The following is a 24,628-nucleotide window of genomic DNA, read 5'->3' on the forward strand; positions in this document are numbered from 1 at the left end:
AGGAATACAGTTATCATACTTAGTTTACAGTTTATTTATCTGCACTGTAACTCTTTAGAATGGTTACCCTTGCCGTGTCTTCTGCAATCACCACCACATTGTGTACACATAAGCCACATAATTAAATTCCGCCACTTATTTACAAAATTAATCTTTTTGTCAAGTTGTGATTACCTCTAGAGTTGACTGTTCCAGTGTTTGAAACAGTTGAAACAAAGCTAAATGATATACTCACTAGTGTTTTTATTTCAGAACAAGGCACAGAAGAAGTTAAAAAGTTACTTTTACTCTTACTGGGTTGTGCAGTTCAGGTAAGTTTAAATGTTCATATTTTCATTCTTATAAACTGTTCTTGAGACTCTATCTAGTTTTCTGAAAGACTTGATAATTTTATCACTTTAAGAAATTGTATGTAAGCATGGGGGAGGGCCTTGGCCCTACTCCAAATGATATGGCAGACTTTGAAGACTCCCCATGGAAGGCCTCCTCCTCCCTGAGGAGCAGAAACTGGATGGGATGGGGGATGGTGGAGGAGACAGGGAAGGGGAGGAAGGAAGGGAGAGAGAACTGGGATTGACATGTAAAACAAGCTTGTTTCAAATTTAAATAAAAACATTACCAAAAAATAAAAATTTATAAACAAAATGTAAAAAAAAAATTTTTAAAAATTGAAAAAAAGAAAAGAAATCATGTGTGAGATTGTTTCTTTTATTTCAAAAGTTAGTTACAGCATCAATGTTATGTATTAAAAACCTTTAGTAGATGCTTCTAATGACTCAGATCCTTATGCCTCTTCAGGGACATGTCCCATACATCTCTTCTGGCTTGCTTGTGCAAGCTTATGCTTTAGGAAAAGAGAAGAGGGACTAACAATTTAGAGAAGTTTTGGGGCTGAAGCAATAGGTTGAGAGCACTGGCTGCTCTTCCAGAAGACCCAGGTTTGATTCCCATCATCCATGTGGTAGTTCATAGCTATTTGTAACTCCAATCTCATGGACTCCCAACGCCCTCTTCTAGCCTTTTTGGGCTCCAGGAACACACATGGTACACAGACATATATGCATATGTCCAATAAAAATAAATAAATCTTAAGAGAGAATCTCTGGGAAATATTTTTGTGAGTGGTATTTGTTTATGTACATGACTATACATATATGCATGTAAGCAAATGTAGGTTAGAGGCCAGTATCAGTTGTCAATCACCTTATTTCTTGAGATAATGTGTCTCACTGAACCTAGAACTTCTGATGCAACTGTACTTACTGGCCACCAAGTCCCAGGGATCCTCCCAACATTAGAATTACACCCAGCAAGCACTTTCCTAACAAACAATAGTTGTGGCTTTATTGCTTCTTTTTTTTTTTTTTAAGCTATAATTCTGTTGGCCAGTTACTAGTTTCTTATCGGCTAGCTCTGTCTTAGTTATTAACCCATTTCTATTAATCTAAATACTTCCACATGGTCTCATCTTACCGGAGAGAGAGACCAGCATCCTACCCTGTAGGTCCTCCATCTTGGAACTCCTCCCTACTACTTCCTCTCTCCTCCTTGTCTCCTAGTCCCATCTATCTTGCTTTCCTATTGGCCAATAGTAACCAATACAGTAACCAATACAAGAAACAATATTTACAGAATGACATCTCCCAACATCTCCTCTTTCCTGTCTAAAATAAAAAGAAGGGTTTTAACCTTAGCATGGCAAAATATATCACACAACAGTTATCAAATAAGAATCATAGTTAACAATGTTCAATCCATTAACATTTAGCAAGATTTAAAGAAACTATTTTATCATCTATCCTATCTTTGTGACTCTAAAGTCTTATATGCAACTTATCTTTAATCCTAACTAAGGAAAACTATAACCATAACTATCTATCTTCAACTCCTTCAAAGACCACAGAAGGATAATATATAAACTCTAGAAATGACAGAGACAACTCATGCCTGGTCAGTCACCCGAAGTTCTTTTGTAATGTTCCATCTTCAGCTCATAGGCTATAGTGTGTCTGGCAGACTCCTCAGCAAAGCAGGAAACTTTAAACTGTCTACCTATATTGGCAGTTTGTCAGTCACTTTTCTTTGTGTCCTGCAGACTGTCTGGCAGACTCTTCCATGAAGCGGGAACCCCGCGGCACTGTTCATCTTGTATCAGCAGTCACATTCCTGTGGATCATGCATGTCCAGATTATATAGCATAAAGTTAAACAGTCCAGGCAAGAGCCGTATCTTGTCCAAATGGCTAGTCTTGCCATATTGGAAGAAACTCCATAATGCATTTCTTCAAAGTCCATCTTCTTTTCTGATGCAGGTGGTGTTGCCAGGAACAGTTGTACCTCACTGTTAAGAAAAACCCTAAACCATTTTAAATGCCATATTCTGTAGGTCTTTGAAAGGTTTGAAGAATGCCAATTTATCTAAAATACATGTCTGTATATTTAAGAATCCTATGTAACTATAAGTTTTGACTATTATAAGTAACTATCTATAATCTGTACTAAATTATATTACATTAGAAATTACATTTCTAAATGAGCTATACAAACACTATATTTTACTATGTATAGTCTGTACTAAATTACATTACATTAGAAATTACATTTCTAAATGAGCTATACAAACACTATATTTAAACAAGAGGAGAAATACACATATCACAAAATTGACCTTAAATTGTATCAATAAATGAAAATCCATTCCAAAACAAAGCATACATTTCTATACCATAATTCCCTTTTTACCTTTAAAAAGAGATTGGTTGTGATCATTAACCATTATAACCAAGCCTATATAAATGAAAACAAACATTTATAAACAATATTTGGGAATTTGGACATCGTTCTTTCCAAACTGCTTCCTGCTGGTAGGGGGCGCTGTCATGGGGGAATCCTAAAACGATGAAGAAATCCTGGCTGTAATCTGCAAGGCTGGCTTGTCCCAACTGTTTTGAATGTTGGATAACCTGGGATGCTATTTCAGGGGGTCTTGCTTAATCAAACCACATTAGTCTGGAAAGAATCCACAGCTTTTCATTTTCTGTGGAAACAAAAATAGAAATCCGGAGACCGGCATCCTACCCTGTAGGTCCTCCATCTTGGAACTCCACTTTATTGCTTCTTTATAGATGTTTCTATCAATAATGATAGCCAAGATTTATTGAATATATAGTTTACTAAGTGTTATAAAGGTTTTCTTATAATCTTTTTCTCACATAAGATTAGTGTTTAGGTAGATATTTAAGTTATTTTACAAACTGCATATTTGTGAATCTAGTATGCTACTTTAATAATTACAGTGGGAATGTATGTATCTGCAGCAAATTGAGATAGTCACTTTAGATTTAGGTCAGTTTGCTAGTTGGCTAAAGAATACAGTCATGATTTCCAAATCTACTCTAGTAGATTTTCCATTTGATTAACTTAAAAAGTACATGTGTGGGTGAACATTTCATGGCACACTGGTGGAAGTAAGACAGCACCCTTGTGAGCATGTTCACCTGGGCCTACAGCAGACTTTGTTTTGTTTTTAATTTCTTGGAGTTCTCCTGTCTCAGCCTCCGTTCTCTGTAAGAGCACTGGAATTTCAGATGCACACTGTTACATCCAGGGTTCCTGTAGCAGGTTATCACCCTTGTATGGCAAATACTTTACCCAGTGAGCTGTATCTTAAGCCCACTACTTTTTTAAAGGATGAATTATTTTAATGTACAGTTACCCTAGTTCTTCATAGAATGAAATATTTTGGGTTTTGTTTGGGGGCTTGATTTTCTTTCTTTTTCTTCCTCTCTCCCATCCTTCCTTTCTTCCTGCCTTTCTTCCTCCCTTCCTTCCTTCCTTTCTTTTTTTTTCTTCTCTTTTTTTTTTTTTTTTGATACAGGTTTTATGTATCCCAGACTGGCCTCAAACTTGTTACATAGCTCTGGTTGGCTTCCATTTCCATCTTTCAATACTGGGATTACAGGTGTGCATCACCACACCCAGTGTTTACAGAACTTGGAATTGAACCTTTGTATTCATGTATGCCAAGCAAACACTTTCCTACTGAGCTGTGTCCCCAGCCTATGTAATGAGATTTTTGTAAACAAATAAGTTCATTAGTAATATTTCACATTTATTTACATATAGTTTATATTCTAGAGTGTATTGACTTTTAGACCCAACTGCTTTGGAGATATATTGAATTTACATGTATGTGGATCAGTGTGTGTGTGTGTGTGTGTGTGTGTGTGTGTGTGTGTGTGTGTGTGTGTGTTTGTGTGGTAGGTAATGATTGGACCAGGATTATGGGTATACCTACCTTCTCAGGACATTATTTCTTTGTTTTGAGGGCATACAAAATCTTCTGTACTGGCCATTTTGAAATGCTTGGTTAATCATTTCCACCATAATGATCCTACTATACTATATATGTTATCATCCCATCTATCTATACTTGTATCAATTAGCAGTCCCCTCATCTAATCTATTCCCAATTGATTAATTAAATTAAATTGATTAAATATTAAGATAAATATGGTATCTATAGCTGCTATTCTAATTAGGTCACCAGGTCTTTAGTTGGAAACACTATCTTTACTCATTTACAGCTCCTATACACTGTATTAGCTTTATTAAAGAAAATCCTTTTGTTGGTAAATGTTACATCGTATAAATGGTGAGCTTCTCAAGGTAGTGCTAGTGAAGAAACAGGCTTGTAGTGCTTATAAAAGGAAATGTGTATCTCTGTTTAAAACTAGAGCAGAAAACCATAAGAGTTGAATTGGGGTACTCTAAATGAATTTTAATTATTACATTCCATAGTAACCCTGCCATTTTATGTTTTGATTGGGTAGAAAAACTATTCATAAGTCAGTAATTACAGAGATGTTAAAGAGTTGGGATGACTGTCTCTGAAAAGCTAGTTTACATATGCTGTGAATATAATTAGAAAGTCAATCCTCAGTTCTTAAAGACCTGGTTCGTATTTCCTAGAATTTAAAAAAAAAAAAAAATTGTTTTTAAGCCTATTGATCTCTATTCCATTTCCTCCAAAATGCCTCAGCTCCTAATCATACCTAGGAATCGATCTTTCCTGGTCATTTAAAACAATTTTATGTCTATGTCATAACAGTACTTTAGTTTTTCCTGGGGTGTAGAGCTCTGGATGAAAGTGTAGAGTGTGCTCAGATTGTATAATGACAGAAATGGAGCATTACCAACTTAACTAACTTGAATCAGAGCTTTGTAAGGTTCTTAATGATCAAAGAGCCAGTTTTTCTTCTTTAGGGTATATTGTCTTCACTGGCTCTGTAATTGGACCAGGAGATGCTTCTTAGCTTGGCACAAGGCCATGCTGTCTATTTGTATGCACCTCTCATTTGGTAGCTGAACAAATACAGTTAGTTGTATTAGCAGTTGAATTGCCATATACAAGGCAGAGATGAAGATGTTATCTAATCCTTATTGGAAAAAGATTAGGTTTGTATTTTTTGTTTTTAGCTGATATAAAAATTCAAAAAGTTGACATTAACGAATTGCTGCCTTATTCCTGTTTGGTTACTTGTGTATTTATAATTATTAAATTTTGCCCCTGGTTACTTTGTTATAGTAGAAACTAGATATTGTATTACCTTATAAATATTGATCTGAGCCATCAGAGGTAATTTCTTTTATTGTGATTGATGGGCTGAATATGAGAGAATAAATTGTTCACTTGAAGTAAAAATTGTCATTTTAACCCCCAAGAAAAAAGGCAGTGTTGTTTGGTGACAATCAGGGACTGACTGAGCGTTTTGGCAGTATTCCGAATTCTGCCACTGACTCAACTGTGTTTTTTGGCAAGTAATTTGTTCTCTCTGAAACAAGTTCTTGATTCTTTACTTCTGTTTGTTAGGTTAGCATAATAATATCCTGACCTCAGATGTGCTATGTAATATGTTCCTACTTTAGAACTTTCCAGCATAAAACTGTAGAGTTCAGTGCTTGGCTCTTAAATGTTTCAAAATCATTTTATTTTCATTAGGTCAGTATATCTGAGAAGAGGTCATTTAAATGTAGAGCAAAACCCTCACTGTGCTGTTGAAACATTGTAAAGCTTGATACTTATTTACATAGAGCATTTTAAGGACAATACAGAGTCTGAGTGGTCCCCTCCATTTATTTCAGTGTCAGAAAAAGGAAGAATTTATTGAAAGAATTCAAAGTTTAGATTTTGATACAAAAGCAGCAGTTGCCGCACACATTCAAGAGGTAAGTACGTGTGTGTGTGTGTGTGTGTGTGTATTAATGTATTTTTTATGAAGTTTCCAGGTTGTTTTTTAAATATTATCTCCCCAAATACTTAGAGGATAAACAAGAACAATTAAAGATCAAGTATAAATCAACCTTCCTTATATATAAAAATTTTTTATCTTTAGAAATAGAGAATTCCATCATTGAATTGTCTTATGTATGGCATAATGGTTACTACACATTTACTCTCTCTTTTGTCTATGAGGACATGAGAATGTTGAGGAATGAATTTTTTATCTTTATTAGATAACATAGAATGAATGATGGGGTAAAGACAATAAACTTAGTCTATGTGACTTTTTTTTAAATGAATAACCCATTTTTATTGAACTGTTATTTGAATTACACAAATACATTGTTTTTTTAAAAAATATATTTATATAAAAAACAGATCAAAATCATAGTGTACCATGTCAAATTATTGATGTTAATGTAATTTTTAGTTAAAATTTTTTGTTTGTTTTTTGAGACAGGTTTTCCTATGTAGCTTTGGAGCCTGTCCTGGAACTCACAGAGATCCACCTGCCTCTGCCTCCCAAGTGCTGGGATTAAAGGTGTATGCTACCACCATCTGGCATTAAAATTTATTTTAAAAGTTTTCACTTCACTATTTACTCATGAGCTTTAAATTTTATAAAGACCTTTTAAAATTAGATTATATATTAAATGTTACATGTTGTGAGAGAATTTTAAAATTGTTAAAATTGGTAATATTCAAAATCTTCTCAGATGACTGTATTTCATCTGTCATCATTTTCTCTTAGTTAACTTCAGAGTGCAGATGAGAATTTATCTGTTCAGTTAAAATGTTTAGTTTTGTCATTAATTCTAAATCTACTTTGTTCTGCTTTTATAGGTGAGCTAATTTTGTGCTAAACTGAAATCAATATTTAAGTGTTAGCCTTTCTTTGATTGTTTGTTTTGCTTGCCCTCCCTAAAGGTAACTCATAATCAGGAAAATGTTTTTGATCTGCAATGGATGGAGGTAACAGATATGTCTCAGGAAGATACAGAACCACTCTTGAAGAATATGGCATCACATCTAAAAAGACTGATAGATGAGAGAGATGAACATTCAGAGGTTGGTTCTTTCATTGTATTATGTTCCTTGGGGGTAGGTAATAACATTATCATCCTTTGGTATCTTGTGGGGCATATTGATTCTAGGATCTTCTTAAAATACTAAAACCAGTCCCAGTACTTGGGAGGACCAAGAAGGTGGACCTTTGAGTTCAAGATCAGCCTGGCGTAAAGAGTGAGTTCCCAGACAGCCAGAGCTACACAACAAAACCCCATAACAAAAAGCTTTAAAAAAAAAAAAAAAAGGAAGAAAGAAAAAAGAAAGAAAGGAAGAAAGGAAAAGAAAAGAAAAAGATACTAAAGCCATAAATTCTCAGTCTCTGAAAAACAGTACAGTGTTTACATATAAAACTACAAATATCTTGCATATTATAAATCATCTTTTAATTACCTATACTAATGAATAGTATGTAGATAATAGACAAATACTTGTTATGCTGTATTATTTAAGGAGTGGTAGCCAGAAAAGTCTGTACATGTGCATTGTAAACACAGGGATCCCCTCCCATTATTTTCCATAGTTGGTTTAATTTGCAAATGTGAAACCTACATGGTGTGCCAACTGTAATATCTTTCTTTTGTTGTTGTTATTGGTTTTGTATATGTGTGTGTAAAACACGGGAATTAAAAAGGAACTAAAAGAACATTGGATTTCTAATAAGCACATTATTATTAGTTCTTTTCTCTTTTTCTTTTTAAATTATTACTGTTCTAATTTTGTTCCTGTGTGTTTTCAAGTCACCCCATTACTTTGGCAATAGTGCAGAAGTGTGAAACTGAATATATAGTTGATGTAAGTGGAAAAACCATTACCTTGAAGCCCAAGAATTTGCTGAATTTCTTCGTTTTGTTGCCCATTTGACCCAAGTTGTTGGAGGAGGTGACAAGCAGTGCCCAAACAATGCTTTTGATTTATTTTGTTCTTTAAAATTACTTTACAGGGTCTCATGTACCCCAGGTTGATCTCAAAGTTAGCATGTATCCGAGGGTGACTTTTTGTTTCCGTTTCCCAAGTGCTGTGATTTTAGGTGTGAACAGCCATGCCTGTCCCAGAAACCTTGCTGGTCAAATGAAGCAGCTGACAGATCTAGAGCAAAGTCCTTAGGCTGAGTTTAAACTTAATTTCACCTCATCTTTATGTGATGGTTCTAGTGTATCAGACTACTCAGCTACTCAGGTTGCTTTTAAAATAAACTCCTATAGAATATCAACAGTTAACAGTTACAATCAAAGAAAGTTTAGCAATTTGCAAAACAGTCTCTTTGTTTTATTGTATACATTATTAGCAGGCCTCCTGGTGACCATTGTTTAATTGCTCAAACTTTAAATACTTAGGTATGTTTAATTATTTCTATGTAAAATGATGATTATGATACAATTGGGGATACACATAAGTCTCAAAAGTTTATCATTAAAATTATTTTAGTTTTGTGGATACCAACTTGGTAAAGTATTCTAAAATTTGTATTTTAAGAAAAAATATATAGTGGAGGAATATAAGATAGGAAAAGGCAGTAATGTACAAGAAGTTTTTTTGTATACTTCAACTGTCAAAGAGAAATCTAGAATGTTATAAGTTCAGACCTCTTACAAGTTTAGAAAACAGCACAGTCAGCCATTAATAACTTAGTACTTGATGAAAAGTACATCTCATGTAGACTATTAATAGGAAAACATTTTTTAATAGAATTCATTTATTAGAATCGTGGGGCAGGGTGGGGGTTGGGAGGAACAACGGAGCTCCCAAGTTTGGGGACAGAGCCTAACATCACAAATGTCTAGGTAGTAAGAGGTGGATGGACAGAAGGGGGAACCACTGCCTGGGATTATGGTACTCCAGGGCAAGGGAGTGCACACATCCTCCCTTCCCCCTCTGTATAGCCCTCATTAAAGCATGCAGGAGCATGGCAGGGTGGAGGAAGGCTGCAAGATAGCAATGATAGCCTTCCAGCACAGCCTGGAGTAGCAGCAGGCCACTTAGAGGGTCTTTTGCAGCAATGCCCCATAGCCTCCTTGTAGCTTAGCCGCTCCTCGGTGATGGGGTCTGTCAAATCCTTCTTATAGGCCACTTCATCTTGCAGAAGCTGGCCCAGGTCTTCACTGATCATCCCTCAGAGCACAGCCTGAGGGACAGGGAGGGATGCGTCCTGTCCTTCAGGTGCTGTACCAGCAGGTATGGAAGAATGCTTTCCTGGGGCATTCAGCCCTTCTAGGTGGCCTCACCTACTGACAGCTGCTTCTTGGTGACTGGGTCCTCAATGCCAGTGAAGGCCTTCTGACCAGTGAACAGCCGTTGCGTGGAGGTGTTCTCAATGAGTCCCTGCTCCACGCCTTGAGCACAGAGTACTCTGGGGGCCTGGGGAGCAGAGTGGAGACTTGGAGATGATGGACCCAGTGGATAGTGAGGGACAGGGCTTGGTCTCCCCTGCCATTTACTTAAGCTAACTTTTAAATAGCAGGACTAGCCAAATAATGTAGTCTTTTTATCTGAATGGTAATGAACAGAAAGACCATTTGTGTTCCTCTTACTATAAAATTTCGATAACATTTAGGGAAAGCTGAGGTATATAGCATATTAAATCTTCAAATACATATACATCCATTATTATAGACATAAAGGTAGCAAATATAATCAATATATATATATATATATGTAACCAGTCATAAAATAATCATTAAATTTTGTTTTAAAATGAGAGGGTTAAAATCTCTTTAAGATTTGCTTTCTCTAAGAAATGAAAACACAAAATTCAATGGAACGCACAAGAAATTACCTTGAGAAAGCAGTTTTTGTTCATTAAGCCAGTTTATATGTAAATGTTAGTAAAAATAAGCCAGATTTTGAAAGAAAACCTTGCTTTAAACATAGAGAATAATATTCTGCTTATATTTAGTACAGTATATATTTTGACCTTGGGAATTTCTTTTCTTTCTTTCTTTTTTTATTTTTTGAGGTAGGGTTTCACTATGTAGCTCTGGCTGTCCTGGAACTCACTGTGCAAAAACCAGGCTACCCTCCAGCCCACAGATACCTGCTGCTCCCTGAGTGCCAAGGTTAACAAAATGTACCACTATGCCCAGCCGTGGGAATTTCTTTAAATAGCCTTTATTAAGAGCCAACTTAACAATACATTCACCAGTTTTTTTAAGTTTCATATATCACAAGCCTTGCTGTGATAAACTTTATTTAAATTTCCGGCTTTGCTCTTTTATAAAGTGTAGCCCCTGGCTGCCCTGACATGTTGATTATTAGCATACACCAGTATGGACAACTGTACTTTTTTTAGGTCTGCATTACTTGTGTATTACTCAGTGAAATATTTTAACACCTCCTTTTGTGCTTCATACTATGCTAGATGAGAGGATGAAAGATACAAAGGAGGAGTAACAGATTATTTCTGGGTTATTTAGGAAAAAACTATATTATATGTAAGTAGAAATAAAGACTGGTATATAATTAGGTACTAATCTGTTTGTGTAGGAATCAAAAGTTATCACCTAGGTATTGTTATTAAAGTCAGAAAATGTTAGCAGAATTAAAGATAATGAAGACAACAGGAAAATGAACAAAAAGTTGACTCTGGAAATGGATCCTTTGTCCTCTATGGAGAATAATGTTGCACTGTCCATGAAGACAGGAAAATTGGGATGTGCTTCCTGGTGGGAGGACAAGTTTGTATGTCAGACACATGTAAGTCAAAAGTAGCAAGGAAGGAATTTGGCTTTTTTTTTTTTGAACATAGAAGAAGCAAGGAAGGAATTTGGTGTTTTGTGTTTTTGGGACATAGAAAAAGCTGTGTACATGTCTTTGAAGGAAAATAAGAAAAAATATAAGGATATGTGGAATATGTTTTGAGCCAAAAAAATATAGAACAATGAAGCAGCTAATCCTAGGTGATTAGTTGGAGAAGAGGTCATTGATAGAGAAGCTATGGTAGCAGTTTTTAGTTGGAAGCTTACAGAGGAAAAGAAGTCACAACGTCTTTTTGGGGCATTTTGCCCAAAAACAAATAATTAAGTAAAATAATTATTACATAGAAAGGAGAGCTTAATTAAAAATGGATGTTAAGATCTAGGACTGTCTTCAAGTTCTATTATCTTAGAACTAGACTCAAGAAGTCAGATGTGGTGCACACTTGTAATCTCAGAGGTAGAGGGAGGAGGTTCATGAGTTCAAAGCCAACCTTGGCTACATACCTAGTTTGAAACCAGCCTGAGCTACATAAAACTCTGTCTTAAAATAAACAAATAATCAAAGAAGAAAACTAGAAAAAAAAATGTCTATGATCAAACTTGAATTTTATTTTTTTAAAAATGTAAAGCAAATTTATTGTGGCATTTATACAAAAAGCACATTTAAAATACATTTGTCAATTTGAAATTTAATTGTTATTGTACCCTACATTGGTTGTGTGACTGGTTTACATTGTTCTATAATCCTCAGTTTCTTACGTCTAAACCTTTAAAGGTTTAGAAAATTACAGTGCTAAATGAAATGTTGGCGAATATTAAGGGGAAAAAGTATAAGTAATCGTCAGACAGTAAAATGATAGTATTAAAATTAAAAGTTAAAAAATGCACATAAGAAGCCTAGCAAGTTCCAGAACTCTAGTGTACTTAGAAATAATGTCTTATGTGGCCCAAGGGCAGTTGAGTGATAACAAGGTTCAAGGGTATGTGTGATCACATAGGAGCAATGAAGTAAGAAACATACCACAGAAGAGTTGGTTCCTTTGTTGGAGAAACTTGTATTTATTGAATATGTAGTGGACATGGAGTTGTAGAGAGATGACGGACTTGAACAGTACTCTCTAAAGTTTATTAAATCTATAGTTGTAAGCAGGGAAGACAGAGATGCTGAAGTCTTTCCCAAGGACAAAGAAATTAATCCTGCTATGTGGTTAAAACAAAACAAAAATGGATTTAGAAAGATGGTTCATCATTTAAGAAGAGCACTTGCTTCTCTTGTGGAAAATCCAGATTTGAATCTCAGCACCCACCCATATGGTGATTCACATCTATATAAGTGCCAGTTCTAGAGGATCCAATTCCATGTTCTGACTTAATGGGCAATAGGCATATGCATGGTACACATGCATTCAGGCAAAACATTCACATGTAAAATAAAATGAACAAATCATTTTTAAAATTTAAAATAAAAAACAAGTGAAGAAGGTAGACTTGATAATGAGGAATAAGGATTGTGATTTCATGGTCCCAAAATTAAATTAAATGCCACCCATTCTGTCTGTGTGGAAAATTAAAGTTGCCTTACAAGATAAGTCCATTTGCCTGAGAAAGTCTAAAGTAAGACAAACAAACAAACAAACAAAAAAATGGTTTAGAATAAAATACCTATAAAGAAAAGGAGAATTAGGGGAGAGGAGCAATATGGTTAGAGAAAATGTAGGTTGGCTACATATTTAATCCATAAAGCTGAGAAAGGATTTGGGGAAACTTTGGTATAGGAAGCAGTACAGTATTCTAAATCATGGAACATAGGATACACAGGGAACAGGCTACATGTAGTCTCAACATTACTATTAGCTAGTGTGTAAGCATACAATGATTGTGCCTCAGTCATCTGATCTCTCTCCAAGGTCTTATTCTAACAATTGCTTCCTCTGGGATTATAAAATTATAAAACAGTATTGTCTCTGTAGTAATGGCAAGAATATATTCCTAGACTGTCCAGTATAGTAACAACTAGTTACAGATACCTGCTTTTTACTTGAAACAAAGCTCATATGACTAAAGAATTTAATTTTGAGCTAATTAAATTATATATGTATATATATAATATACATATATATTATGTCATATGTGTATATATACATATATATATATATATAATTTTTTCTTTTACATATCAATCCCAGTTCCCTCTCCCTCCCTCCCATACCTCTGATGCCCCCTTTTTACCCCATCCCTCCTCACTCCACAGGGAGGGTGATGCCTTCCAGGAGGGATCATCAAAATCTGTCAAGTCATTTGGAGTAGGATATAGGCCCTCCCTACTGTCTCTAGGCTAAGGGAGTATCCCTCCATGGGGAGTGTGCTCTCAAAGTCCTTTTGTGCACCAGGGATACATCCCTTAGGTCCCTTAGACTGCCCAAGCCTTCTAACTGAGACCCACATTCAGGGGGTCTGAGTCGGTCCAATGCTGGTTTCCCAGCTATCAGTCTGGGGGTCCATGAGCTCCAACTTGTTTAGTTCAGCTGTCTCTGGGTTTCTGTAGCCTAGTCTTGACCCCATTTTCTTGTCACTCCTCCTTCTCTGGAACTGGATTCCAGGAGTTCGGCTAAGTGTTTAGCTGTGGTGTCTGCTTCTGTTTCCATCAGCTACTAGATAAGGTTTCTGTGATGGCAAATAAGTTAGTTATCAATCTCGTTATCAGGGAAGGCCATTTAAGGTAGCCTTTGTACTGTTGGTCAGATTGTTAGTTGGAGTCATCCTGGTAGGTCTCTGGGCATTTCTGTAGAGTCAGTTTCATCTTCAAACTTATAATGGCTCCCTCTATTATGGTATCTCTTTTCTTGCTCTTGTATATTCGTCCCCAGACTCAATCTTCCTAGTCCCACATGTTCTCCTCTCCTCCCCTTCTCTTTCTCCTAATTCCCTCTTCGCTTACTGACACCCCCCCCCATATGTTAGGAGATCTTGTTTCTTACCCCTTCTGTGAGAGACCTTGTATGAATCTCTTAGGTTCCTCCTTGTATCCTAGTTACTCTGGGGGTGTGAATTATAGGCTGGTGATCCTTTGCTCTATGTCTAAAATCCATATATGAGTGAGTACATATCATGTTCCTCTTTTTGTGACTGGGTTACCTCATTCAGGATAGTTTCTTCAAGTTCCATCCATTTGCCTGCGAATTTCAAGATAAATTTTTATTAAATAAACCACTTGTGCTACTGGCTTTTTTGTAACTGAATAGCACAGTTCTAGACAAATTTTCTTTGGTTTCCTTTCCTGTATGGGCATGTCTTTTATGCCTTTCCAACAGTTATTATCTTATGATTTTGTCATGTAATTTCTTTTATTAAAAAAAATCTAGAGAGAGAAAAAGCATATGCATGATCTGTTGAATAAACTTGAAATGACAGCTAATATGACAATGTTAAAATGATGTTTTTTCTTATTGTTACTTCTTTGTTTTGGAGGCAGAGTCTCACTACATACCCTGGCTGAACCTTAACTCATGAGGTAGACCAAGCTGGCCTCAAATTCACAGTTATCCACCCACCTCTGTCTGTGCCTCCCCAGTGCTGGGATTCAGGGCTTGCACCACTCACCTGGGAAATCCATGATGTTTTTGCTCAGAGTTATGTTTTATAGAATATTGAGTGTAATTTTGCTGTGTCTAAGTTACTGATGTGTAGAACACTAAAACTGATTCTTTGTTTACCCCTGTAATGTTTTAGACTATCGTAGAGCTCTCTGAAGAGCGAGATGGTCTTCATTTTCTACCCCATGCCTCTTCGTCTGCACAGTCACCCTGTGGTTCTCCAGGCATGAAAAGAACAGAAAGTCGACAACACCTCTCAGTGGAACTGGCTGATGCTAAAGCCAAGATCCGGAGATTGAGGCAGGAATTGTAAGTTCCTGACTTTCAGTATTCATTGAAATTATGTGGTAGCAAAGATGACCTTAGCAGTATTTTAAATTTGACAGTAGACCAATTGTCCTCTGTTGTCATCCTAAATCAAATATTTATTAGTACTTGTTAAAATAAGAAAAAATTGCCTATAATCCTAATACTCAGGAGAATCCAAGCAATTCATGGTCACCCTCAGATACAAAGTAAGCCTGGGCTATGTAAAACCCTGCCTGAATAGTAGTAATAATGACAATGTTTTCAAGGACTGAATTGTTGACTTATAATATTACAAAAATAATTTTATAGTTCATATTAAGTCATTGAAGTGCCAAAAATAAAATATTCAAACTTTATTAGTACTGATAAAATTGTACTTACTATGTTATCACATCTCACTACAGAAAACACAATATAAAGTTTATTCATTCTTGGGTAAATGCAAGTAAAAGCATGACCAATCCTTGATAAAGATTTTATATTTTATACTTTTAAGGAGAACAAAGGATTTTTGATTATTGAGTTTTCCCTTTTTTTTTTTTAAATTTGTTTTCCTGGAATTTGAGCTTCAGAATATACGTTTTAAATTTAATACAATGGGTAGTAATTACTTTTGTTTATTGATTATTTAAAGTGACTTGGAAAAGTGAGTGGAACATACAAGGTAGAAAAATCATTATGTAGTGTGTAGGAAAATTTGAAAACAAAAAGAAAATAGAGCTTTCATGTGTGGATGTCTGCATTACTATGTGTCTATTGAAGTGAACACACCCAAAGTATTCTATAAACAGCTGCACCAGGAAAATTAGGGAAGAGATTGCTGTTATTAGTTTGACTGGCAGCTAATAGATAGCCTAAACAGTGAATGCTAGTTCTTTCCATATAATTTAGCCCAATCTTCTCTAGTCTTTGGATGAAGCATGCAATTAGAACTGCAGTGATGGCTGTGAATTCGTTTATCATGTTGTATTATATTAGAGTTTAATTTTCAAATTAAATTTCAAATTCAAATAGAATTTACTTGGCCTTAGAATATATTAAAAATTCAAACAACCTTGAGAACATTGACAAAAATTGTTTTCATGTGTAATGATTTAAAAAATGTAAGTGAATGATTTTCACTGAGTAGAGATGCCAGTTGCATGCAGCAAGTATTTTTAGTAACTAGCATTTCATCAAATCCCATCTAATATCTTTGAAAATGTGTTCTTTTAGGTATGTCTTAAGATGAAATATACTAAGGTTTTTTGTTTGTCTTAAAAGGAGCAGATATTTCCTGTAGTGGATGGATTAGCAGCAGAAATCTTGATTAAAAAAAAAAAGTTCCAGATTGCTTTATATCCTAGTGGAAGCTATAAAATAAATAATTAGAATATACTTTGTATTAACTATTAACTGATGTATGTTCATTTATGGGCAATACCAAATAGTATAGTTGATTTTAATTTAATTTAAAAGTTTAACATGATTAGATGGAATAACTAATTCTTTATAAATTAAACTTTTTATATAATAATTAACATAATGAAGACTTATTGTAACTACCATTGATGACACATTTTGGGAGTTTCTTTAATATAATGATTAATTACATTATTAAAAATAAAATACTTTTACTAAGATACAATTCCATATCTGTCAATTCATCCTTTTAAGTTTTTAAGTTGTGTAGTCACCACAATAATTGAGTAAACGTGTCTTTGTACATCCTCTTTGCCTTCAGAACTTAGAAATGGTTAATCTGTTTTATTTTCTTGGGTTTGCCTATTTTTGGTACTCAAATAAAGGGAGCATAATCTGTGGCCTTGTTTAGTATGATGTCTCCCAGGTTCATTGGTGTTGTCGTATATAACTAATGTCTTGTTAGTGACAAAAACAGTCACGTGCAGGCTTTCTTTGAGAAGATTAGCTCTGCTAGAAAAAAAGAGATAAAACCATTAACATTTAATAAAAACATATATTGCTGAGCATATGCCTTCAGTTTCAGCTCTCAAGAGGCAAAGGCAAATGGATTTTTGTGAGGTCAGCCTGGTCTACATAGTGAGTTCTTTGGTAACCAGCATTACACAGGGAGACCTTGTGTCGATATATATGTGTGGATCTATGTGTATGTATGTATGTATGTACAGAACAATGTGTTAAAGTAATATGAAATAGAGATTTGGGACATATGTATAGCAAATAGTAAGTGTATGGTTTCCTTTGTGCCATTGTAAATGTTGGAATAGTTTGGTATTCCTTTATGAAGAACTCCAACCATTGATGCTTAATTGTTGTTGATTATGCAGAGTTGAAGGGAAAGTTAAGGTAGGACAGGTGAAGATATGAGAGAAAATATATAATAAACTATAAGGACATTAATTATTGCGTTGGTCTGACATCATTGGTGGAAGATTGATAACATCTAAGCATATATCCATAGTATCTTTTTTTTTGCTTTTATTTCCTCCAAGTATTTTGGTTATGGATTATACTCCATTCAGTTAGGTTTTTGTTCTGCAACAGTATATTAATGTATATAGCCTTGGAACTTGCTGCCTAAACCAAGCTGGCCTTGAATTCATGGAGACCTACTTGCCTCTGCCTTCTTAGTGCTGAGAGTAAAGGTGGGTACCATCTTGTCTAGAAACATTTTTCTTTTGTTTTCTGTATATGAGTGCTTTTCTGCAAACACGTATAACATGTATGTATACTAAATGTGTACCTGGTACCTGCTGGGGCAAGAAGGCAGCATTGGATTCCTTGGAATGTAATTATAGACAGTTTGGTGCTGGGTACCCAGATCCTCTGCAAGCTCAGCAAGTGCTCTTAACTGCTGAGCCATCTGCACACCTTAGTTAGTTAAGGAATAGTCATTTGTGTTTACTAATGTTGTAATGATCATAGATTCAGATTCTTGAAACAGTATGTTTACTCGTGAATAAATATGAAGATTGAGTTGGGGGACTAATAGATGAGAGCAATAAAAAAAGAGAGAGAGAAAATACCATAATAGAGGGAGCCATTATAGGTTTGAAGAGAAAACTCTAGAGAAATGTTCAGAGACCTACAAGGATGACCCCAACTAACAATCTGAGCAACAGTGGAAAGGCTACCTTACCTTAAATGCCCTTCCCTGATAATGAGATTGATAACTAACTTATATGCCATCACAGAGTCCTCATCTAGTAGTTGATGGAAACAGAAGCAGACATCCACAGCTAAACCAAACTCCTGGAATCCAATTGCAGAGAGGGAGGAGTGATAAGAAAATGGGGTCAAGACCAAGCTACAGAAACCCACAGAGACAGCTGACCTGAACAAGGGGGAACCCATGGAGCCCCAGACTGATAGCTGGGAAATCAGCATTGAACTGACTCAGACCCCCTGAATGTGGGTCTCAGTTAGAAGGCCTGGGCAGTCTAAGGGACCTCTGACAGTGGAACCAGGATGTATCTCTGGTGCACAAAAGGACTTTGGGAGCACATTCCCCATGGAGGGATACTTCCTTAACCTAGAGACAGGAGGGAGGGCCTATACCCTGCTCCAAATTATTTTACAGATTTTGATGATCCCTCCTTGAAAGCATCACCCTCCCTGTGGAGTGGGGGGGGGGGAATGGGATGGGAGGGAGGGAGAGGGACCTGGGACTATATGTAAAATAAGAAAAAATAGTAAATACACACACACACACACATATATATATATATAATGTATACTTTTTACATTTAAGGGAAGAAAAGACTGAACAGTTGCTGGATTGTAAACAAGAACTTGAACAAATAGAAATGGAATTGAAGAGACTGCAACAAGAGGTGTGTACTTAGATTTATTATATTGGATCATAGGATAGTTGGAAATTGATTTATCTCACTGTAATTTATATCCATGACCTCAATACTTTAAGCCCCAGTTACTTCACATATTTGTATAAAGTCAGGTGACTTTTTATTGCCTTTATCAAAATGCAGAGCCAAAGCTAGAAATGAAATGAAGGGCTTTGTTCCTACTATTCAAAGTAGTCTTTTTGGACTGGGGCAGTTCTAAGTCCCTCTTTTTTATGTATTTGTCCTCTGTCGTTGGTTTACCAAAGCACCTCTACATACTGAATTGAGCTGTTATGTGGGTGTGTACGTAGTCTCCCAAAATGTTCTATTTTTATTCTTCTCCCATATATTATATCCAAAATGCAGTTTCCCTTCCTTCCACTCTTCCTAGTCCCTCTCCCCCACTGCCCCTCTTTCCCAGATACCCTCCCTCTCTGTTCCCCTTCAGAAAAGAACAGTCCTCCCAGGGATATCCACTGAACATGGCATAACAAATTATAATAAGACTAGGCACAAACACTTATATCAAGATTGGACAAGACAACCCCACTAGGAGGAAAGGATCCCAAGAACACGCAGAAGAGTCAGAGATACCCCACTCCCACTGTCAGGGATCCCACATGAATATCAGGCTCCACAACTATGACATATATGCAGAAGACCTGGCTCAGACCCATATTTACTCCATGTTTTTTGCTTCAATCTCTGTGAGCCCCCATAATCCCTGCTTAGTTGGTTCTGTGGGACATCTTTCTTGTGGTGACCTTGACCCCTTTGGCTCCTGCAATCCTCCCTCCCCCTCTTCCACAGGGTTCCCTGAGCTCCACTTATTAATGTTTGACTTTGTGTCTCTCTGCATCTAGATGACATCTTTTGATGATGACAACTGAACAAGGCTCCAGTCTGAGTACAGCAGAATATCATTAGGAATCATTTAATTGACTGTTTGGTTCTATCCTATGTCTCTGGGCTGTACAGCCCCTGGTCCCTGGCCCTCCAGGTAGTGTCAGGCGTGGGCTCCCTCTCATGGCATGGGTCTCAACCTGGACCAGTCATCGTTTGGCCACTCCCACAATTTCTGTGTCACTATTCCGCCAGCACATAGGACAAATTGTAGGTCAAAGGTTTTATGGCTGGGTTGATGTCCTAGTACAGCAGAATATCATTAGGAATCATTTAATTGACTGTTTGGTTCTATCCTATGTCTCTGGGCTGTACAGCCCCTGGTCCCTGGCCCTCCAGGTAGTGTCAGGCGTGGGCTCCCTCTCATGGCATGGGTCTCAACCTGGACCAGTCATCGTTTGGCCACTCCCACAATTTCTGTGTCACTATTCCGCCAGCACATAGGACAAATTGTAGGTCAAAGGTTTTATGGCTGGGTTGATGTCCTAGTCCTGCCACTGGAGCCTTGCCTGGTTACAGAAGATGGCTAGTTCAGTCTGCTTATCCCCATTACTAGGAGTCTTCACTAGTCACCCTTGTAGATTCCAGGGAGTTTCCATTGCACAAGGTTTCCACATCACCTCCCCAAATGCCCCCAATTCCTGGTGTCTTCTCCACTACTCTCTCTATTCCCCAAACCCCCACCCCCACCTCCTGTGCCTGGTCCCTCCTGTTTCCATTCTTACCTGCCCTCAGTCCACCCATGAAATCAGTTCTGTTTCCCCTTCCCAGGGAGATACTTACTTAGTCTCTCTGGGTTTGTGGATTATAGCATGATTATTCTCTATCTTACAGCTAATGTCCACTTATGAGTGAGTACATACCATTTTGTCTTTCTAGGTCTGGGCTACCTCACTCAGATTGATTTTTCCTAGTTCCATCCATTTGCCTGAAAATTTCACGATGCCATTGTTTTTAACAAATGACTAATACTCCATTGTTTAAATGTACTACAATTTCTTTATCCATTCTTCAGTTGAGGGGCATCTAGGTTTCCACCTTCTGGCTATTATGAATAAAACTGCTATAAACATAGTTGAACAAGTATCCTTGTGTTATGGTTGAACATCCTTTGGGTATATGTCCTAGTCCTGCCACTGGAGCCTTGCCTGGTTACAGTGTTTTTATTCACATGTGACTTACTAAAATTTAGCTGTTTTGTAAGTATCTTATTAGCATTTAACTAATTTCTTTTAAGAAATTCTGCAATCATTTAAAAAAGAAGTCCTAAAAATATACAGAGCAATTCTGTGGACCTCCGAAACCTTCTTTTTGTTAAATTGATGAAGTTGTTTGAACAAAGAATAGTTTAGAAGAGAAAGTTCATTTTCTTATATTTCTATTTAGAACATGAATTTGCTTTCGGATGCTCGATCTGCTCGAATGTACCGAGATGAATTAGATGCACTTCGAGAGAAGGCAGTCCGAGTTGATAAGCTTGAAAGTGAACTCAGCAGATATAAAGAAAGACTTCATGACATTGAATTTTATAAGGCAAGAGTTGAGGTATGTTGTATAGTGACTCAAACTTTTTTCTTAAGGTGTTAATATTTTCAAAATGCATTTTATAAACAAGAGGAATGGAATCTTGAGGTAGCATTAAGTTCTTAGAGAATTATTTTAAGTAGATGGACAATATTGCTTAGACTTTTACAAAGACATCTCCTCACATTATAAAGCTTATTGAATTGTTTGGAGCACTATCTCACACACACCCCCGACCACCTAGCTTTTAGCATTGTATTCATGGAAGACTTTTGAAGACCACCTCTTACCATTAAAATGAAATACTTATCTCAACTAATCTCAAATTTTATCCCAGAAAGAAAGGAAGATATTTTTCTGATTTTTGTTTTGTTGATATTAGAATACTGAGATCAATGAATGCTGTGCATATGCAAATGAATTAGGAAAAAACACTGAGGTTGACAACCCTTTAATACTTAACTCCTGTTAACTTCCTTATTCCAGTAAACATAAGAGATTGTTAATCTTCAGTATGAGGATAAGAAAAAAAAGAATATGTGGAATCATGAAATAAAAACATGAAGGGGTAGATCAGATGGCTCAGTGGGCTAAACATTCAAGCTCCATGACAAGAGTTTGATCCCAGTATCTGCATGATGGAAAGCCAGAACCAACTAACCACTGCATATCTGAGCTCCATGTGGGTGCTGTAGAATGTACCCACACACATACAAATAAATGAGTAAAAACATGTGATTTCAACATGAAAAAGTAGGACATTTAACCTGAATTTTACTAATAAATGAAACTTCAAGATCCTAATATAGCATACATGCATACACATATATAATGCACATATATATATATATATGTGTGTGTGTGTGTGTGTGTATATATATATATATATATATATATATATATATATATATATATTAGTCTGTTGTTCGTGTGTGCTAATACTAAGGGATCTTCATGGATGATATTATACTCAGCTCAAGATGCCCAAGTGCAAAGATCACTGTCTAAGACTATTTTGGAATACATAGTGAAATCCTGTCTCAGAACCCAACAGAACAATGTATTTCTCTAGACTTGATAAACAAGAGACATATTATTTAGCAACATAAAATTATGAGTACATGCTTCCAAATTGCCTGAATCTAGCTCCAGCAGGTCAGAGAAAGTGGAGAGGAGATGTGGAATTGGCAACTGCACAAACACAGGAGACTTGTTGGAGGGGGTAAAACTTAGTTATTCTCTTTCTGTTGTTCTCTTAAACCTTTTATACCTGAAGACAAAAATCTTTAAGCAATGAGGAAATCACCTCTCAACCACAAGTTTCGTATTTTCCAAAAACAACTTACAACTTTTACTCAGGAAGAAATCACATTATGATAACAAGTTACAAGTTTATCTAGAAAGCCTGGGCTTGTTGACTATTTAGGAAGATTGTCTCAAAATAATAAGTTAACAGAGTGTTGTTTTACCAATTATGTGACTTTTGATCTTAAACTGAGTCACTTCCAAGTTATTCCTCAGTAGAGGTAAAATTTTGTCTATTTCAGTCCTAATAAGTGTTCAGTTCTATGAAGCTTTTGTTTCTTAGATGTGTGGAAGACTAGTCATACTTTCTCTCTTAACCTTGTGACTACAGCATTTCAATATATTCCACTAATTCCCTGTGAAATTATATTAGCATTAGTTATTCTAATGAATGCATAATATATTTAATTCTGGGGCAGGGAGGTAGAAAGTGTGTGAAACAAAAAAAAAATCAACACTATAATGCTGGGTAACTTTACTTTTGCATGGAAATATTGGCAAGAATGGCAAAAAAAGAATGGCTCAATGTGTTCATTTACAATGCTGAATTTTTATATTCTACAGCTTTAAAAAACAGACATTAGCACATTTCTAAATCATTTTTAAAAGCCTATTTGCAATATTTATAGGAATTAAAAGAAGATAATCAAGTATTATTAGAAACAAAAACCATGTTAGAAGACCAACTAGAAGGAACTCGTGCTCGCTCTGACAAATTACATGAATTAGAAAAAGAGAATTTACAACTAAAGGCTAAATTGCATGATATGGAAATGGTAAGTTTTTTGGGTTGACCTGTTTTCCTGGCTTCTGAGGAAGAATTCCATGATTCCGCTAAGTTCTCTATAATGACAAGGATGACTAGAGTCCTTAATAAGGCTTTAACATGGACAAGATAGCCAAGTCATTTAAGATATTTCCTCCATTACATAAAATAAATATACAGTAACTTTTCCCTTAATTATAGATGGATATTACTTATTTTTGCCTTTCAGAAACAGTAAATCTATCTTATAAGCATGTCTTTTAAAATGCAGAAATTCTATAGCTGTCTGATTAAAATATAGCAGTGGCCAAAATTATTTTGTTAGATGAATAAAATACTGTACTGAGTATGAAGGAACATTTCCATTTTTCCCTAAAAATTATATTAAAGGCCGCATAGCCAAGAATATATAGGTAGTACAGATTGAATTTAATGGGTTAATATACATATATATGTGTGTGTGTGTACATATATATATGTATATATATAAAAAATATGTATAATAAAAAGAGGACAAAGACTTGGGTCAGTGGGAGGAGATTTAGGAGTTAAAAGAGAGGAGGGCAAACAGCCCAAATATGTACAAAATTTAATTCTTAAGATAATTTTAAAAGGATGTCAAGTACCTAACTAATAATGGTCAGTAGTGATTATAATAATTAAGTATTGCTTTCAGTGTGAAGATTTTAAGGAACTAAAAACATTCAGTTTAAAATATGTGAAAATTAATGTATAATGGATGAAAATTACACTGTTTATTATCTTTCTTTTCCTATTGTTTATAATTGAATAGGAAAGAGATATGGATAGAAAGAAGATTGAAGAGTTAATGGAAGAGAATATGACTTTAGAAATGGCACAGAAACAAAGTATGGATGAGTCATTACATCTTGGCTGGGAGCTGGAACAGATATCTAGAACTAGTGAACTTGCTGAAGGTAGTCTCAACTTTATCTCATTTAAGGAGATCAATAAATAAACGAGGTTTTATTTATATTTCTGTATATATTGTTGCAATTCTTTATTTTCCCTAGCTAAAGATCATACAAGACTACCAGTTATCTCTAAAAATACTATCTCACAAATTAATATTTGTTTTTCCTTTTTTAGGTCTGGTTTTTACTTATCTATATCTTAAGACTAAATTTTATTTGTTCATGGGAGAAGGGGCTTTTTAAAAACCTGAATCCCCATCCTTTTCTGTTTTAAATTGTATCAAATAATTCTATTATGACTTTATTTAGTATTGTATTAAATTATTATACATTAGAAAATGTATGGCTTTTTATAAGTGTACAGTCATGCAGTCTTGATTGGTCTAAAGCAAAATCTGAGTTTTCTGAACTCCTTAACAGGTTAGATGTTGGCTAGGCAGTATTT

The 24,628-nt window shown here is 35.7% G+C and overlaps 1 protein-coding gene across 9 annotated transcripts in view; it reads left to right on the plus strand.

Moving 5' to 3' along the window:
* The window catches only part of Ccdc88a (coiled-coil domain containing 88A), a 139,430-nt gene that overhangs the window by 57,458 nt on the left and 57,344 nt on the right, over positions 1-24,628 (plus strand). For all 9 annotated transcript variants that reach the window (XR_007835548.1, XM_051200715.1, XM_051200716.1 and 6 more), the window contains exons 5-12: positions 253-311; positions 6,144-6,227; positions 7,210-7,350; positions 14,772-14,944; positions 18,657-18,738; positions 21,040-21,198; positions 23,112-23,258; positions 24,042-24,186. Coding sequence is in view for 8 of the 9 variants with exons in the window: in XM_051200715.1 (XP_051056672.1) it covers positions 253-311; positions 6,144-6,227; positions 7,210-7,350; positions 14,772-14,944; positions 18,657-18,738; positions 21,040-21,198; positions 23,112-23,258; positions 24,042-24,186 (990 nt within the window). In the remaining variant the exon portion in view is untranslated. The remainder of the gene's footprint in view (positions 1-252; positions 312-6,143; positions 6,228-7,209; positions 7,351-14,771; positions 14,945-18,656; positions 18,739-21,039; positions 21,199-23,111; positions 23,259-24,041; positions 24,187-24,628) is intronic.

This window comes from Phodopus roborovskii, unplaced genomic scaffold (genome assembly GCF_943737965.1).
Source record: "Phodopus roborovskii unplaced genomic scaffold, PHOROB, whole genome shotgun sequence".
In the NCBI taxonomy this organism is placed as follows: domain Eukaryota; kingdom Metazoa; phylum Chordata; class Mammalia; order Rodentia; family Cricetidae; genus Phodopus; species Phodopus roborovskii.